The 19733-nt window shown below is 39.1% G+C and overlaps 1 protein-coding gene across 1 annotated transcript; it reads right to left on the bottom strand.

The window, feature by feature from the left end:
- Window positions 1-738: 738 nt before the first annotated feature.
- HBI1 (basic helix-loop-helix (bHLH) DNA-binding superfamily protein) lies at window positions 739-4295 on the bottom strand. The gene is made up of 7 exons (XM_010265335.3): window positions 3275-4295; window positions 2732-3028; window positions 2511-2645; window positions 2329-2400; window positions 2005-2229; window positions 1791-1896; window positions 739-947 (listed from the first exon to the last, which is right to left on the bottom strand). Exons 1-7 carry the CDS (start codon window positions 3836-3838, stop codon window positions 910-912), a joined length of 1437 nt encoding a protein of 478 aa, XP_010263637.1. The 5' UTR covers window positions 3839-4295; the 3' UTR covers window positions 739-909.
- Window positions 4296-19733: the final 15438 nt, after the last annotated feature.

Raw genomic sequence — 19733 nt, 5'->3', positions numbered from 1 at the left:
CTATTATTTACCGGAGATGTTTTCAATGCACGGTGAATGTGCATGTGAGATACACATTTGTGAGGAATAGATCTTATCTCTGACAAAGATGTGCTGTGGGACGTTGTGAGGGACAGTCTTATGGGAGAACGAGATCTACTCCTCAGGTATATATCCACCGTGCATTGGGAACATCTCCCATGAATAATAACCTATAAGTATGGGATATGTTCCCAATTCATGGTACATGTGCATGTGAGACATGAGTGAGACGCCCTGTGTGAGGATTTGACCCGGTCTCTCTTGTCGGGGGCTGATCCGGTCTCACGCCCATCCTCTCGTCTCAATCTCATCCACCTGACCGATACTTTGGGCCACTGAATTAGAATTACTACTTAAAAGCCTCCATATTTCTGCTGCTATCCTTCATCTCTCCACCTCCTTGCCCACACCGTATTTATTTACTTTCCCATCGCTCTCACTATGCAGTCACCTTCTCCATCTAACGCCAACATTTAGGTGTGCCCAGTGCCCAGTGGTCCTCTCTCTCTCTCTCTCTCTCTACGCATAAACACATATTGGGTACAATTGAACGCGTGCAAATGCATAGTGCCCTGAGCAGTTGTACTAAATAGAACTCATGGGGCAAGAGCAGAGCAGAGAGGGCAATGGAGTGATTGGGACAAATTAGCAATTGCATTTGAGGATCAACCCATGTCATATCGTATTTTAATTTGTTGTCAAGTGGGTGGACAAGAATTTTTGATTGTTAATACAGGATCTCTGTTATTACTACTATGCTTCCAGCCAGTGTACATACAAATATATCTTATGTACTAAAAAATTAGAAAAAAAGAAAGGAAGAAATCAAGATTGTAGGCATTTTGGTATATCATCTGCTCCAAGGAATCTATGATTGGTAGTTCCAAATCACATCTCCATCTTGAGATTGTTAGCTTCCAGGGTCCCTGCAAAATGAAAAGAAAATCGATCCTTCAGATCGGGGTAAACTAAACTGGTACACGATGAGAACAAAGTAGTTAGTTAAAATGGATTCCTGCCTCTGATTAGCCCATGAACAAGTAATTGGATGATCTCATCTGATGACCCTTTTTCATAATCAAGTAAATGGATGATCTGATCTCATGACATGAAAGCCCAAGACCATGAAAGATGATTTTTATCTTTTGGAACCCAACAGAGTTCTGATCCACGAGGGGCCTAGCTCAAATGCAAGGCCCCCATATGACTGGCCGCTAACCACTACTGTTTCTAAGAACCCGACTGGCAATTTCAAAGCTGGTACTCTGCCTCTGCCCTCCATACAGGGAATCCTACTATTACAAGGGTCAGACCAAACCACTCTATGGAGACGAGACTGGAGTTCAGGAATAGAATATAGTATACCACCCAGTTTGTTTCTTGCTTCAAATCAATTTATTCTCTCATTGATCATTGACCCCAAAGATCTACAGAGGACCCAATGACTTGATGATATTGGTACTCTTATCTTTTCTATTTGCTTATTTATTTTCATTTTCAAGTTTCTGCACCTTCTTTTAATCACAAAAGGGCGCCTTCACTCCCTTCCTCTTAACTTAACTCTTAAGCAAGATTATGACGTGGGGTTGAGACATTTCCAGTGGGGCTCCCTACGGGGTCTGGTCTCTCTTCTGACCCATCGCCATCGGTAATCTTCATGAATTTCTTTCAATCCATCTTTGTTAGTTGAACTTGTCAACGAGAGAAGATCATATGGCAAAGGAGAAAAGATATAATATAACAACAATCCAAGTAAAATTGGCTGTTACCTGTAAATGGATGAGTTGGAAAGGCAGCTGGTCTTCCTTGCTGAAGCTCCACTTTGTAAAGTCCTTGTAGATCCATCTCCCAACTTGATGAAGAATGTGGGGCTTGCTGCAAATATAATTGTGATTCACATGAGAAAGAATGTATGAAGAAATATGGGTAGAAACAGAGAGGGTAAAAGAGAATCAATCAACTGTGAACGGTAAAAGAAATTACAGTGAAGCCGGTTGTGTCGAGGAACGCCTCAGGCATAGATATGGGAGTACTGGAGGTTCTTCTAATCGTCATTTCATCAGGGGGATTTATAGCCATATCCAACCCACCGCATGAGACCACTTGCTGGACTGGATTAAATTGAAGGTAGGCCGGATTCGCCATTTCCGATGACAATCCAACCGTCGGAAAACTATTGCCATTACAAGCAGGAAATGTCTGTGCACTCTATAGGATAAACAATAGAATTAGTTTCCAAAGAAATGGCAGAGTCTCCATGTTTCTCCATTAATAAAAGTAGTAATTACAAAAATGATATACATTTACCTCTTTTCCGAAGAAGTTGTCCACGTTGAAATCTAGACTGGGGTTCACGGCGGCGAGTTTCATGGACAAGAACTGTATATGATGATCAGAAGACAAAATTAAAAAATAAGTCCGATTACAACCAAGACAAGACAAGGGTAAGGGGCAAAAAAAAAAAACAGAATGGTCATTGGGTCTTTTACCTCTACTTGTCTCTGAAGGGATTGAACATAGTTGATGATTTCATCGAGCATTCCAGCCTTGCCCGTAATCTTATTGCAACCTGGTACTAAATCTTGTAGGTATTTCATCCTCTCACTAATCTTTTCTCTTCTCACCTACAAATCGCATGGATATATAAGCAAATTAATTCAAGTCGCATAAAAATTCAATTTCTTCGACGAAAAATAAATCCGACACTTACCCTTTCTGCCAAACTATGGCTATCAGTGGCCTGGCCACGACGCGCTCGGACATGAATGTAATCTGGTTTCGGAACCTCTGGAGTCTTTGAGTTATCTTTTGGACTGTCACCAGTAGTTTCTTTGTTGCTTTTGTTGTTGGCGGTGGTGGTGTCGTTGCTGTTACTGGGGTTGGTGACGGTGGTGGTGGTTGTAGTGGGTGTGGACCGTGTGGTAGTAGCGGTGCTTTGTACTGTGATCTTGGTCTCTTCCGCATCCGTTTTGATCCTCTTATCTCTTGTGTCCTCTGGTACAGTAATCTGGTTAACCAAAAGAGCTTTGATCAATCAATTCACTAAACAATCATCAATCATTCGATACAACTTGGAAGCTCTTCTTTTGGAAATTCATGGCTCGTTGCTCTTTGTAAAATTCAAATTTTCCGTTCATAGATGGAAGAATAGTAAACTAGAGAGAGAGAGAGAGAGCCAAAATGATGAATTGATGAGGAAACAGTGAATTTAGACGAAGAATACGAATCTGGTCAGTGTTAAAGAAAAACAAACCTTTGTGTTTTGCGTCTTATCCGCTTTTCTCTTCTTGAAACTCTCTCTTCCAACCGTGGAAGGAGTTGCCACGAAGGCCGAATCTCTGCCTTTTTCATCCGGCAAGGGCACCGCCGGCGGACAACTAGAAGTCCTCGAAATAGAGACAGAGTGAGACTGGTCCGTCCCAAGAGAATTAGTTCCAAACCCGTTACACCCAAAGTCCGCAGTCTTGCCACCAAACCCGGTATTGGTGATCGGGTACTTACCGAAGTCCGGCCAATCATTTGCCAAACCCGGGTCGGTCTTCATTGATCGGTTCACAAACTCCCGAAGCGCCGGGTCATTGTTGATCAAATCTTGAAACTGTTGTGCCTGTGTCACCGGAGGCTGGGGAAACACATAGAATTGGGTTTCACCGAAGTATCTCTGTTGAGATTGTTGCCGTAGTTGTTGTTGTTGCTGCAGCTGCCGTTTAAGCTGTGCACGTTTTCTTTCAAGCATAGTGAGGTCCGCAACGCTTTCTACGAGATTTTCCGGTGGCGTTTGTAGGCAGTGCAACATCTCCGGCAAAGCAGTGTTCATCACCCGCAATCAACAATAAAGAGAGAAGTCAGAAAGGAGATGATGGGTGTGGTCAGTGGCTCAGTGGTGACTGATGACGTGGGTGAGGAGCGTCTAGTTGCTATCGTACGCTACTGCTGTTTGTGGGTTTTTTGCAAAGAAAAGAAAAAGCAGCGTAAGAGGTTAGGAAAGGTTGCAGGCTTTCATGAGAAACGTGTCATAATGAATAGAAAGGAGATAATGCTGCTACTTGCTAATTGCTATTAGTACGAACTTAGGTCAATGGATTCCTCAACTACTCTCTTCGTCTGTGCCGATTGAAGTAGCGCCGGTGGCCGCTTTTGGTTTTCGGGATCGGCTGCTTATCTGTGTATGAAGAAAAGCTAAAAATCTTGTTACAAAAGTGGGGAGAGTGGGTAGAACCGTAGAAGCAAGTAGACTATTTATACAAATCAAAAGGTTGTCTGACACCGACTGCCGATTTCGGACACAATTAGCCGGAATAAATAAGGGAGGATAGAGAGAGAGAGAGAGGGCGGGGGGAGGGGTTCAATCGAAGGTATTCAGAGCAGTGGCCGTGGGAGTGGGGTCCATTGACATGACTGCCACGTGGGCGTGTCCGGGGAATTTTGAAACGGAGGGAACTTTGAACTGTTGGCATACCCCCCCCTCCCCTTCCCAAAAAAAAAGAACGGGGTTCTGGGAGCATACCCCCCCCCCCCCTTCCCAAAAAAAAAGAAGGGGGTTCTGGCCTTTAGGGAGATCGGAGAGGCAGGCTTCTGCTTCTCTTGTTGCGTCTTGAAATCCACGTGGTTACTTACACGTAGCAATATTTGAGAATACAAACTCTGACAAAAAGATTGCTGACACGGACAGTGACGATGAGAAACAGAAACGGAGATTCATGGGAAGAGACGGTGAGGGATTTTAGGTACGGACGTGTTTGGGAGTTGAATAACAGGAGGAAGAGAGAATGGAACGGGGGAACCAACCGCCTGAGAGAGAGAGAGAAGATCAGAAAATCGCTCCCCTCCCAAGTCCCACCCAAATGGGATGGAATCAAACAGTAAAGATAACAATTAACAAATCCATTAGGATTTAATCAAGTGTCATGAATCAAAGGAGATTAAGACACAATAAGCCAAAGAAGGTGAAGTGTTTAATTTGTTAAACATAGTATTAGCAAAAGGCGTAGGTTGTATAAAGTGTAAACAAGCAGGCGCCAGGAATTACTTTATTTGGTAGGCTTATTCAGCGGCAGCAGAGACAATGATGTGTGTAGTCAGTTAATAACAAAACGGGGAGGGATTAGTAGGAGAAAAGTGGGATACGGATAACGGAAAAATTATAAGTGACAAGTCTGATGAGTGATGAGTGATGTGCAGCTATATGAGCATGCCTTCCGTCCTTCGCGTGGGAGCTTTTAGATTCCTCTTCCCCCGTGTTTATTTGCATTAGTTCGGAGGCTCGAATCAACAAGTACGGAGTATTAATTTGGATTGGTGGGAACAAATCCAGTGAGGATGAAGGCAACACCCATTATCCCTTGGTGGCCCCCTCTCCTCTCTTCTCTCTCTCTCTCTCTACCAAACTACATACATGACCCTATACCGATTTTCGGTCCGAAACCAAGCAAATGGGGCCTACCAAACTACATACATGAGCATGACCCCATGGGAAAGATGGCTCTTGATTATAACATAAAATCTCACTTATTTATTAGTTTTAGTGATCCATTTTCATCCCCCCCTCATGTACGAAACTTAGATTGGGCAAAAGCCCAAGACCCAAGTTCAATGTATTTAACTTTAATATCTCTCTTTCGTAACCTACAATTTGGAAGGATGCTTGGGCTGGAGCCTTGGAGGGAGTAGTTATTTTGGCAACTTGGGTGTGTTTGTTTCCTTCCCGGCCCCCTAATTTTTTTTTTATTTGTTTATTTATTTTTTTATATATAATTCTTGCCAATAGAAAAAAATATTAAAAATTTTTAATGAAAATTTCACTTTTCATGCATAGAAATGGGAATTTAAACAGAATTTTCCTGTTATTTATATTTTGAACATATATTTGTGTTAAGACATAGGATGAAATTAAATAAAAATAAAACAGTATAGATGGGAGAGATGCAAAGGGAAGGCTTGGAGAGAACTCAGAAGTCAGAAGCAACCAAAGAGATGATAGAGGCTGGTTCACACTTCGGTCCCTCTCACTCTCTCAGTCCCACAGCCACACTCCGACTTGCTGTTGGCTCCTAATCAAACAGTGGGCACACACCCTTTTCTCTTGTATTCATTTATTTTATTTGATAATTTTAACATTAATACATGTAACCACTTTGTAAATACGACATGGTTGGAAGGGGCACCCTTTTAGAGGCAAGTTGCAGCCTCCGAATTTGACCCATCAAATTTGATGACCCCACGCTCACCCTCCCTTTCCCTACTTACATTTGTTCTGCCAATCTAATTTACATAAACCCGCTTTCTCTCTCTGTATTAATAGATTTTTTTAAGGCCCGAACTTAAGTCTGGTTCGACCATCGGGCTTACAATTTGGGCCCGAGCCTGTTTCTCATAAAAAGCTTGAAGCTCAGGCCTGGGTCCGAGTCCAAAATTTAGCCCATGTTGTTACTACTGCTGAAGTGGCAAAATAGAGAGAGAGAGAGAGTGAGAGAGAAATTATAAAGAAAAAATAAAAAAATGTATATATTAAATTATAAATATATATTTCAATAAATATTATATTATTTATACATTTTATATAATATATAAAATACATATTATGTATTTTATAAAATATATAATGCTGAGTCAGGCCAAGCTTTTTTAACAAATCCCGAGCCCGACTCGTAACACAGTCGGGCTTATTGTGTTAGGTCCGAGGTCAGGCCCGTGGGCCTAATTATATGACCAAGCCCGACCGGGGTGCAGGCCGGGCCGGGCCATCAGGCTACCCGGCCCATGAACAAGTATAGTGATATGCCAAAACAAGCTTTTCTTTTGGAATTTGTATCAATCCCATCCCCATGCCACTGGCCTCCACACTCATAAAAGAGAGAATTACAAGAAAAAAGGCTAATAATTAATGTATAGTTAATTTTCTTTTATTTAAAATAATTAATATATATATTTTTTTGAAAAATTAACAATTGGGCTTCAGCACTTGGTGTATAACCCAAATTTCTGTAGCTATTTTGGCCCAAACCGCTAAAGCTGTCCTTGCCATAGCTTATCCATAATTTATCTTCATATGAATATGGATATGGATATGGATAAGGAGGTTATGTTTGCACCTTATCAGTAAAGTTGGCTTTTAATATGGGTAATAAATTTTTAGTAAATTCAGTTCCTAAAAGTTGGTAAAAGGATTGTAGTTATGTTAAGGCCATGCTTGGGAGTGTTTATTTGGGTGGGAACCACACTATTAAGCAGTTATTAGTGTTTGAGAAATAAGTGTTTATTTTAAAAATAAAAGTTTAATTTTTAAGCCCAAAGGCTTATTTTTTAACCCAATTTTAAAAATAAAGGCTTAATTTTTAACCCAATTTTTCTCTCATAATTGTGCTCAGTGAAATTTTAGAATATCAATTATTACCCTTTTACAAAAACAATTTTACAAAAGCACTTTTATAAAAGTATTTTACGGAAGTGCTTTTATCAAAGTATTTTTATGAAAGCACTTTTGTAAAAGTATTTTTATAAAAATATTTTTATCAAAGTACTTTCATTCATTTACTTTGGATGGGATGTTTTGAAAATTTGAAAGAAATTGAATGACAAAATAGTCACATTTGATTATTTAAGTGCTTATTGGAGAAAAAGACCACCAAACACCCAATATAAAATAATAAGCACTTAAAAAAATTGATGCCAAATGTAAATAAGTGCTTATTCAATAAGCACTTGTTTTTAACATAAACACTCCCAAACATGGTCTAAATCTATAAAGGGTAGCCCAAATATTTAAAATAGATAATCATAAAAATTATTTTCTATACTGTAAGGAGGTTATTATGGGTATCTTTTAAATTTAAAATTTTGGCACAACCACTTCTGAAACTCCAATCCAGATAATTGACAACTTTTATATAACATAACATTTGTCCAGCTTTTTAGATTAAAACTTTAGCTTTACCGAAGAACCATAAGTGGCGTTTTCTACCTGAAAAGGAAAGGAAAAGCCTTATTTTCTATAGAGACAGGAGCAGAGAAAAGCTACATGTAAATAATTTCTTTTGCTTGTACAAATGAAAAAATTTAGACGGCCTATACAAGTAATAAAATTTTTGAAATTTTCTTAAGAAAAAATTATAAATAAATACCCTGTACTTTGAGGGAATGAAATTTAAGGGCCTCAATTTTGAAGTGCAATAACCAAGTATCCTGAACTTTCAAAAATCAACACTCAAGTCCAGTACCATTAACAGTGTTACAGTCATCCGGTGAATGGTAAAATTATCAAAATTCCCATTTTAAATTCTTTATACGTAGCCTTTGTAGTAAATTATTTGTTGAGCTGGTTTGGGAGGACGGTCAAATTATGGTGAAAGGTCAGTCTAGTAAAACTTGAAAAAGCCTCCCATGAATTTGTTTTATGAAATATGTTAAAAAAGAGGAAAAATCTATGATGCAGAGAATATATGATATGAAAAGAATTTTGACCGATCAAAACCCACTCATGAATTTTGATAGTTTTAAGATTTTGAAACGTTTAAAGGCACACAAACATTGTGTGCTGCAGATAATTGATGGAAATCTAATGGATGGGCTTGAGTGTTGATTATAAAAGTTTAATTGAAAATTGAGGCTCTTCAGTATCACTACCCAAGTATAGGGAAGGTATTTATCTATAACTTTTCCCTTTCTTAAACATAAATCATAAACAGACATTTGTAATACGCTTACAAACTAAATTTTGACCTAATAAATCTACTAGGTAGGAATGGTAGATTAGAATATTATTTTAATGTAAGACATGGCAAATTATAGTCTTAAAATCACATTTCACATAAAGAGAACCATAGCTTGAGCTCATCTATTGATACAAATGTAATATTGCCAAGGAAGAAAATAGATAAAAAGAAAAACAGAAGGAAAAAATGATAAGAAAAAGAACTAAGCCATCTGGAATTCTCAGATGCAGATGGTGTATTATTAAAGCGTGGCTACTTTTGGGACTGGACATTTTCTTTTCTCCTTCTATTTTGTGTTTTCTGCATTGTCTTCATTCCTGTTTTCGAGCCAAATGCTAGCATGTCAATATTATTGGTTTATGGGCAATTTTGTTTAGAGTTAAAAAAACAAAAGAGAATGGATGAACAAAATATCAAAATTTTCTCTCTAATTTTATTTTATAAATAAGAATCTTGAATTCTTGATAAAATCTAATGATGCATCCACTGCACCTATAAAATATGTACATTTCGTTAAACATAAAAGTATATTTTGTAAAACATGAACCAATAAAAAGTAATTAAATTTTAATACAGTTATTTGAAATTTAGATTTAATGTGCATCCAGTAGCAAATGCACCGCAGTTAAAATCAAAAATCTGAAAATCAGCATAATGTTGCTTAACGGGATATTTGATAATTGTTTAAACAGATGAATGGGAACGCTTTATTGCTTTTGTCTTTTAATGAAAAAAACAATTATTTATTCTCTAAAATACAAATTAATAAATAATTTAGCAACTTCGGTCGTTATAACCGGTCCCTAGGTATTCAACCCATAACTAGCCTGAACCTGGTTTTCCATTTCGACACTGTTAGAAAAAATTTGGCTGCTTATGTTTGACAGCTTCTAAAGTTGCTGTTTAGAGGACTCACCTATGGAGTTCACATCGGCACCCCACAGGGCACACCCCATGGCACATTCCAACAATGTATTGGAAACATCTATCCATGACAAGTGCATGACATATTGAGATATTCCCAATGCATGCTGAGATGTGCATGTGGGGCGCTGATGTGATCTCTTTTTTATATGACATCTTAAGAATACATGAATACCATGTAATAGGCATGATTAGGTGTGTCAATGGAATGGATTTGGTCCAATACCATTCAGTTCAATGTGAATCCATTACAATGGACTAGGTCCAATTCAATCCAATAAATATTTTAAACCATTTGGGCTGGTCCAATTCAATATTTGGACCATCCAATCTCTTCAAATTTGTTTTAATTTAGATTAATTCTAACTCAAATCTGTTTCGTTGACAATTTGACACCTATATTTTTATCTTCTATCAGATATTGGCTCTATCCAACTTAATTCAATATAAATTCATTATGGATGGACCAGCCCAGGTACAATCAGATTTTTTTTTGAGGGGGGCAAAAATTAATAAACATGGGTAGATAGGCCAAAATATAAATAAGATGTAAGTAGAAATTTTGAGGGGGGGGGGGGGATGGCCCCTTTACGACCCCCTTGGCTTCGCCCCTGACCAGATTCAATCTAATCCAATAAATACTTTGGAGTTTGGACCATTAAGTCTGGACTGATCCAATCCAATGTCTTTGATACGAAACCAAGATGGACGAATGGAGAAGATAATAATTTCTCTTGATGTTCTATTCAATAGGCTACAACTCTATTTATAATAGAGATACAATAGGGAGACAAGGTTGGCGGCCCAAAGTAGGATACAATAAGGAAAGAAATAAGAGATAAGAAGATAAGATATGTACAACTATATCTCCTAGTTTTGATAGAATACGCTAACATCCCCCCCTCAAACTCAAGATGGTAATGTATCAGTCATCTGGAGTTTGCCAATGAGAGCACGAAAGCGAAGAGGAGAGTGAGCTTTGGTGAATATATCTGCAGACTGATCCTGGGAAGGGACAGGAATAAGGCGAACAGTATCCTCGAGCACATGATGACGAATAAAGTGACAATCAGTCTCAATATGCTCAGTGCGCTCATGAAATACATCATTGTGGGCAATCTGTATGACGCTACGATTGTCATAGTGAAGAGGGGTTGCAGATGAATGAGTGATTCCCATGTCATGGAGTAACCATCGTAACCATAACAGCTCGGAGGTGGTGTCAGCAAGAGCTCGATATTCAGCTTCAGTACTGGAACGAGAGACAACCGTTTGCTTCTTACTATGCCAAGATATAAGAGAATCTCCGAGAAAGAAGAAATAACTAGTAGTGGAGCGTCTATCAGTAGGATCACCAGCCCAATCAGCATCAGAATATGCGATCAAATAAAGAGAGGAAGAACTGGAGTAGTGAAATCCATGAAACAAATTGCCCTTGACATAACGGATGATCCGAAGCACAACAACATAATGAGTAGTGCGAGGGGCATACATGAACTGACTCACAATATGGACAACATACGCAATATCAGGACGAGTAACAATAAGGTATACAAGACTGCCAACTAGTTGCCGATATAAGGTGCAGTCACTAAGAGGAGTACCATCAGTGGTTGAAAAATGGGCATTAGGCTCAATCGGAGTGTTAACAGTCTTAGTACCAGTGAGTCCTGCACGAGAAACAAGATCAGTGGCATACTTGGCCTGAGACAGATAATATCCCGATTGGTTGGAGGAGACCTCAATGCCTAAAAAATAAGTTAGTCGACCAAGATCTTTCATTTCAAACTGTTTGCTAAGAAAGATCTTAAGAGTGGAAATGCCCTGCAAATCATCACCAGTAATGATCATGTCATCCACATAAAGGAAGAGAAGTACACAACCCTGAGTGGTCTTCCGGATGAATAAGGCATGATCATAAGTGCTAGATTGAAAATCAATCTGACAAACAATGGAGCTGAATTTGGAGAACCATGCTCGAGGCGCCTGCTTAAGTCCATATAGAGCCTTACGGAGACGACAAACCTGATTAGGGAGATGATCATAACCAGGAGGGGGCTGCATATAAATTTCTTCAGAAAGATCCCCATTGAGAAAAGCATTCTTAACATCCATCTGAAATAACTACTAGTGCTTAGTTGCAGTAATCGCAATAAGACTATGAACAGAAGTGGGACGGGCCACTGGGGCAAAAGTCTCCTCATAATCAATGCCATACTCCTGTGTGAACCCTTTAGCTACCAATCTATCTTTATACCTTTCAACTAAACCATCTGCCCGAGTTTTGATTTTGTAGACCCATTTGCAACCAATCACGGATTTATCTGGAGGCAGGTCAATTAAATCCCAAGTATGAGTGCTTGTAAGAGTTTAAATTTCTTCTGTCATTGCTTTCTGCCATAGAGGGTTAGTACTAGCCTCACGATAGGTACAAGGCTCATATAAAGATACAATGGTAGAATAACAATGAAAATCACAAAGAAGAATGGAAGGTTTAGTGACCCTACCAGAGTGACAGAGTGAAACATCAGAATGAGCAGGGTCGAATTCATCAGGAGGAATCAAGGGCTCAGAAGAAGGCAGAGATGGAGGATCCATAGCCAAGGTAGATGCATCAGGAGAGGTTGCATGTTGTGCAGTACTGTTAGAGCTATTAGATGAAGAAGTAGTCGGACCTGCAGGTAAATCATCAGGAAAAAGTGAGATAGTAGGATCAGTAAAAAAATGTGAAGAGGTCGTGGTAACTCGAAATGGGGAGAGGCTGGAGAATATTTTGTGTTCCCAAAAGGTAACATGACGAGATATGCGAAGTTGTTGGGAAAGAGGATCCCAACACCGATATCCTTTATGTTCAATACCATACCCGAGAAAACAACATAGACGTGCTTTTGGTTCCGATTTAGTATGTTCATGAGGTTGTAATAGAACAAAACAAGCACAACCAAATACATGAAGAGACTGGTAATCAAGGCAATGGCCATACAATCGTTCATAAGGAGAAATGTTACCAATAACAGGAGAAGGGATGCGATTGATGGTATAAACAGCAATGAGGGCTGTTTCCCCCCAAAAACGTTCAGGACAAGAGGAAGAGATTAAAAGAGCTCGAACAATATCAAGAATATGCTTATGTTTTCGTTCTACACGCCCATTTTGTTGAGAGGTACCGGGACAAGATCTATGAATGATAGTTCCATTTTGTGAAAGAAATTGGATAAGGACAGAATCTTTATATTCCATGGCATTATCAGTGCGAAAAATCTTGATGATAGAGGAAAATTGAGTTTTGATCATGGTGGAAAACTGAATATAAATTGCAGGTAATTCAGATTTATTACGCATGAGATAAATCCATATATATCGAGAGAAATCATCAACAAAGATCACAAAATAACGCGAACCACCCATGGTATTATGAGGCGAAGGGCCTCAAATATCAGAATGAATAAGATCAAAAGGTGCAGAAGAAACAAAATCACTTATATTAAAATGCAAAGCATGATGTTTTGAAAGAAGACATGAAACACAATCAAAGTGTGTTGGTTTAATAGGACCCAAACATCCATTAGAAATTAAAGATCCTAATTTAGAGGTATAAATGTGAACGAGGCAAGAATGCCAGACGCTAGAGGTGACAACAGCAGCAAGAGATGGTAATTGAAGAGATGATAACTCAAACAGTCTCCCAACCTTACGGTTTGTCCCAATGATCTTCCCTGTCTGTGGATCATGCACAGTACAACCACGACTTGAGAAATGTATTTCAAAACCAAGTTCACATAATTGTCCAACAGATATAAGATTTAGAGATAATTGAGGTACCAAAAAGGTGTTAGGAAGTGACAAACAAGATGTTGAAACAGTGCCTACACTTTTGACAGTTAAGGTGGAACTATTGGCAGTATGAACAATTGGTGCAATAGAAGGATGTGACTTGGAAGTGAACAATGATGAATTGGATGTCATATGATTGCAACAGGCAGAACCAAAATACCATTATGAGGTAGTACCTGGAGTGACGAACAAGACTGATTTAGAAGGTATACCAGAATCATGTTGGAGCTGGTAAAGAAGAGCTTGAAGTTCTCTAAGAGAAAATTTTGGAGAGGTGTTATCAGAAGTATTCTCTGTGGCAGCAGCTGCAGTAGAACTCGAAGCCAGAGAACCCATGGATGAGGACTTCTGTCCAGACGTCTTTTTGGCTTGCAAGCGGCGGCACTCAGAAATAGTGTGACCAGTCTTCTTGCAATAATTGTAGAAAGTCCGTTTTGGAGATTTAGTTGAAGAAGTAGCAGACGTACCCGGAGTAGCAAGAACAACATCAGTAGATAATAAGGATCGCTCATCTCGAAGTGTTTTTAAGTGAGTTTCTTCAGAGAGCAAATCGTTGATCACAACATCAAGAGAAGGCAATGGGCTATGATAAAGTAGAGTACTACTAATAGGTTCATACTCATCCCTGAGAGTCATAAGAAGATGCCAAACACGTTGGCGATTGCGGAGCTTGGAATAAGTAGTAGCTACAGAAGTACTATCCCATTCAGGTTCACACTATGCTAATTGATCCCAAAGAACTTGTAATTCAAAGACATAACTGTGAATGGTCTGTCCAGGTTGCTGCTTCATACGACGAAGATGTCTATAGAGCTAAAATTGATGTACATCATCAGAAATAGAATAACGGGCTTGTAAGAAATCCCATACCTCTTTAGAAGAGTCATATCTGCGAAATTCCAACTTGATGCTTGCAATACAAGTATTGTGAAACCTGGTCAATATTTGATGATTTTTCCCGTCCCATTTTTCTATCCGTTCAGCAAATTTATCTTCTGTTTCATCAGAAATTTTAGCAGGTTTGGGAATCTCACCAGTCACATATCGCCATAGAAGGCGTCCCTTGAGAAAACTGCACATCTCTTGGGACCATAAATCATAGTTTGAGCCATCGAAGATAACAGTGATGGGATGAGAGATATGTTGAGCAGTTTCAGATGAATCCATGAGGAGAAACACAAATCTTTGGAGCAACACAAATCACGGGAAAATACTGACCTTAAAAAAAACTTCGCAGAATTCCTAATGTCTTCTTTGTCGGGGCAGCCTCAATTTTGGTACACGCAAACGTTGACGAAGGTTCTGCACCTTTGTAACCTTCCTTTCTAATTCGCAGACCACAAGATGTGAACCGCCGGTTTAAGCAGCGGGTTCGTCTGGCTTAAGTAGAAGAAAGGAACGTAGCACACCTAACGCAACACACCTTCAAGCGCATTGGGAAGCAGGTCTCATGCGCGAATGAGAATGAAGAGAAAATTCGACTGCGTCAACCAACAACATGACCAAATTTCTTCCAAGAGGAAATTCGACGACTATGGTTCTGCTGACAAAGATTTCTGTGACTTAGTCTCCGTAAGAATGAAGAGACTCGATTACCACCTAGCGGCAAAGCCAGTGATGAATGAAAGTCATAAGTCAGTCATTCAACATATGTTAAAGCTATCTCTTAACAGCTTCATCTCCCTCAGCCGAAGATTATTTTCTGTTGCAGCGACCAAAGAGAATTATGGAAAGTCATCACCTTCAGTGGTTTCTGTTGCCAGGAAAATCTCAGATTATGGTGCTTCTAGAACCGGAACTCCTGCACAGTTGTCCAAGGAGGACTTCTGGATGAGAGATAAAAAAAAGGATAACTGGGATTCCGATCATCGAACAGCGTTTGATTTACCGAGGGTTGCAGCTCCAGTGGGAGCAGACACTTGCCGAGTGCTCAATCCAGAACGGCGTGGGGCTCCAGTTGGTTGGGCGATCAAAGGATAAACCTCAGGACTCAACCATCGATTAACAGAGGAAGCCATTGGACGCTGCTGCAGGACGGAAGAAATGAGAGCGGATGGACGACAGTGAAAGTAGCGAACGACTCGCAACCAGGGGCCCTGTTGCGAACAAACTTCCTGAGAGTGTGCTTAGCATATTTCTCTCCTTCTGCAAAGTTCTCCAACACTCCTGCAGTTCTGGTTTCCTTGCTAACCCTGACTTCAGGGTTGATGCAAATATTGCGCACCAACTGAAATCCGCAAATTCCTACAGCAACTCCAACCGCGGCGAACAAAGGAGCAAAGGCTTTGATACCATGATACGAAACCAAGATGGACGAATGGAGAAGATAATAATTTCTCTTGATGTTCTATTCAATAGACTACAGCTCTATTTATAATAGAGATACAATAAGGAGACAAGGTCGGCGACCCAAAGTAGGATACAATAAGGAAAGAAATAAGAGATAAGAAGATAAGATATGTACAACTATATCTCATAGTTTTGATAGAATACGCTAACAGTCTTATTGATCTGTTCAGTCCATCCAAATTGATTTTGGTTTAGACAGATCCAATCCAAAACTGGTCCATTGATAACCTTATGCATGATATATAGATTAGAATCTTGCATCTGCTACTCATAAAGATGCTACTCACATGTAACCATAAGAAACTATAGCGATGCATCGGAAACATCTCCCCACCCCATGAATGGGGAGATTTGGACTCCACAAGACACTCATTTACACATTTGCTGTAATGCCTTACGGGGTAGTGTTGTGGGTAGATGATTTGGGTTCCATGTCTAGCAGGAAGAAGTGACGGGATCTGCTTCTCACAAATGGGTGCTTCACAGGCACATCCACCATGCATTGGGAACATCTCCCATGAATAATAACTAATATATATGGGAGATGTTCCTAATGCATGATAAGGTGTGCGTGTAAAACGCCTGTGAGGCTCCAGGTGTGAGGAGCAGATCCGGTCTCCAGGAAGAGTCCTATAAACGGCACAGATTGCCGAATGTGGATGGTCAAAGTTTTTTGCTGTAGCACCACCCCGACAAAGAACACAGAATGGGACAGGTTACAACTAAATGCATGTACAATGGGTTATGAAATTAATCAAGAGTGAACAACACCTCCATGTCAAGCAGGGCGTCCTATAAACAGCACAAACTGCCCCAATGCAGATGATTTGGACTCCATATCCAGCAAGAAGAGTCCTACAAACAGTTCAGAATGGACAATCCATTTTTTTTTTCCTGTAGCACCATTCCAACAAAGAACAAAGAACAAAGAACGGAACGAGTTATAAATAAAGGCATGTACAATAGATTATGAAACTAAACAAGAGTGAATACATCCCTGTCAAGCAGGGAGAGTCCCATAAACAGCACAGACTGCCGAATGCAGACAATCAAAGTTTTCTCCTTACTACCACTATTTATCTACCGGGATGAGCTACAATACAATGGGCTAGGGGTGAGCATATTTTGGTTAAAATCGAATATTGAACCGAAATTTTGGGTTCCGTGTTTTCAGGGCAGTTAGTTCGGGGATTCGGTTTTAAACATCCATTTATTAGAATTCGGTTTTCGTTTGGTTATGGCATTTAACAGTTCGGTTAACCGAAAAAACTGAAGTTTCAGGGGTAAATAAGTAAAATAACTTCCTTCTTAAGTCTTAACCTTAACTCCAAATTTTCCAAATCTTATTCCCAAGGCTTAGTTTGAAAAGAATACAATACAAATACATACAAAACAATACAAAATATTAGGTTTTGCATTCTACATATATGCCTTTGTACTCCTTTCGATCTGAGCTAATAGCAATAGCAATTTTGGAAAAAACCCAAAACCCCTTTCTGCTTCCCCAGACTTTGTCTTCCCACCCAGGCACCTTTTGGTTGGTCTTCAACTTCTGTGATCTGCGACATCAGTTCATCTCTAGTGAAGACTGAAGAGTAAACTCTGCTGTGAGCATCTGCGACCGTGATCATCTAAGAATCTTTTATTTTATTTTCTTTTTATTTATTTATTTATTTTTTCTGTTATTCTACAATGGTGAGCATCACCGCGAATTTACAAGACTGCAACTGCAACGGTGAGCAAAACAGAACTGTTATTCATTTTTTATCCTGTTATTCTCCGAGACTACAACGTGTGAGCATCTGCAAATCTTCAAGACTGCAATGGTTAATAAGACTGAACTGTTATTTATTTATTTTTTTTCCGCTTCTCAGGAGTTATCAAGTCAAATTTGTTGAAGTTATGATGTTTTGCATTTTGGTAGGACCACCCACCTGTTTGAAGTTCGGTTTAATCGATTTGATTTATTCAGTTTAATCAAACATCAGTTTTGATTCAATTTCCAATTCCACTAATTCGGTTTTAGAAAGTTCAATTTATTCGGTTCGATTTTAAACCGAACAAACCGTTTGCTCGACAATGGACTAATGAAATTAATCAAGAATGAACACCTTAGCATACACAATACACATAGGGACCACACTGTATATATGAAACTGCCGATGTATCGATTCTTGATCGGTTTTGTTTGTACTTTAGCTCATCAGAACTGAACTCAAACTCACCAGTTCACCAACTCTTTCATGACAATGATGTAAGGACGAAACCAGTCTTGCTTAAATTCGGGTTATTCTTGAATTAGACGCGGCTGAACCGTAAAAAATTTACCCGGCTAACAGCACGCTCAATGATGAGGCATGGACGACAAAGGATGAAAACAGAAAAAAGAAACGGAGTATATTTATGAAATCAAATCCACTTAAAAAATGGAAAAGGACTTTTTTTTGTTTTTGTGTTGCGGATGAAATTAAATAGGCAAGGAAATAAATGCAACTTTGGGGATCTACCCGGGGAAGGTTTGTGTTTGTTTTGTCATAAATCCCCTGAAGAAAAAGAGAGAGAGAGAGAGGGGGGAAAACCCTAATGATTTAATCCTCATCAAATTTCACTTTGTTGGGATCCGCAATCTTATGATGGGGTGGGTTTATGTGGACCCCACCCATTCTGTTGGAAAGCAGAACCCCTGAGAGGGCGGTGTAAGATTATCAATATTCAATGTACTTACTTGATCTATTGAAAAGAAAGAAAGAAAGAAATAAAATAATGTTTAAGAAAAGATTTGAACTTTTGAGCTTCTGGTTAACAACCACACACTCTAACCAATTGAGATACTTCACGAAACATTATATTTAATTAACTAACCATACTTTTCCCATGAGAGAGAACAGTAAGTACAAGTAAGGCAGGAAGAACATCTTGGATTACGGTTGAAGAGTAGAATCATAGTCAAAGAAAAGAATTAAATAATGAATACAGAAAAAGAAAGAGGATTGGGGGTTCCTCTTTCAACGCATTATGCACGTCTCTTTCTCCACCAACAAATGCGATTGCTAGTTACTCTACACGTCCAAGAAAGAGATGTGTAGGCAGTTCACAATTCACATTAAAATTGGGAATGAAGACATCAGTTTTGGGCATTGAGATAGACACTACGTACTTTCAGCTTAATTGAATTAGAATGTATGTAATTACTTTGAAATGAAAATGCGTGCAACCATGTGGTTTTGCTATTCCATCATGTTGACTTGACTTTTAAACAGTTTACAAGCATGCCTGGCTGCCTGCCGCCCCATATCTTAAATCTTATCCTTTGTTTATGAATATTACATATCTGACTTGTGAGGCAGCTGCCATTATTCATTCATGAGACTTTATGGGAAAGGATAAATTGCAAATATAAGGGCACATTTGGCTTGCGGTCAAAATTTGAATTGAAATCTCCTCACCTTGGAATTAGAATTGATTATATCTCTTGACTTTCTTTAATTTACATGGGAATTGAAATTAGATTCCATAAGATATACACATGATTCTTAAGAAAGATTGACATTAGCTAAGGAGAAATAGAGTTTAGGAGGGTTTTGGGGTTTATCATTCTATCAACAATGAGAATTGGAATCCTATTCTATCCAATTCCTATTCCCACGAAAGATTATTTATGTGTGATTTACGTATCAAAAGAAAAGTTTACAATATATTTGAAAAAGAAAGGACAAGGTGTAAACGATAATGTGCATGGCGCATGCACGTATGGCATCTGCGAGTGGAACTCCTTCTTCTCCTCTATCATGTTGTAGACTCCCTCTTCAACTCACATTGTAATTACCTCTTCTACTATACTTCTCCCTTGTAGATATTCCTCATCTCTGTAGATTACTTTGTAAAGGATAAACT

The sequence above is a fragment of the Nelumbo nucifera genome, chromosome 1 (genome assembly GCF_055504915.1).
Source record: "Nelumbo nucifera cultivar China Antique chromosome 1, China Antique-T2T, whole genome shotgun sequence".
NCBI lineage: Eukaryota > Viridiplantae > Streptophyta > Magnoliopsida > Proteales > Nelumbonaceae > Nelumbo > Nelumbo nucifera.
The sequence above is the reverse complement of the archived record's forward strand: the minus strand, read 5'-3'. Positions and strand labels throughout refer to the sequence as shown.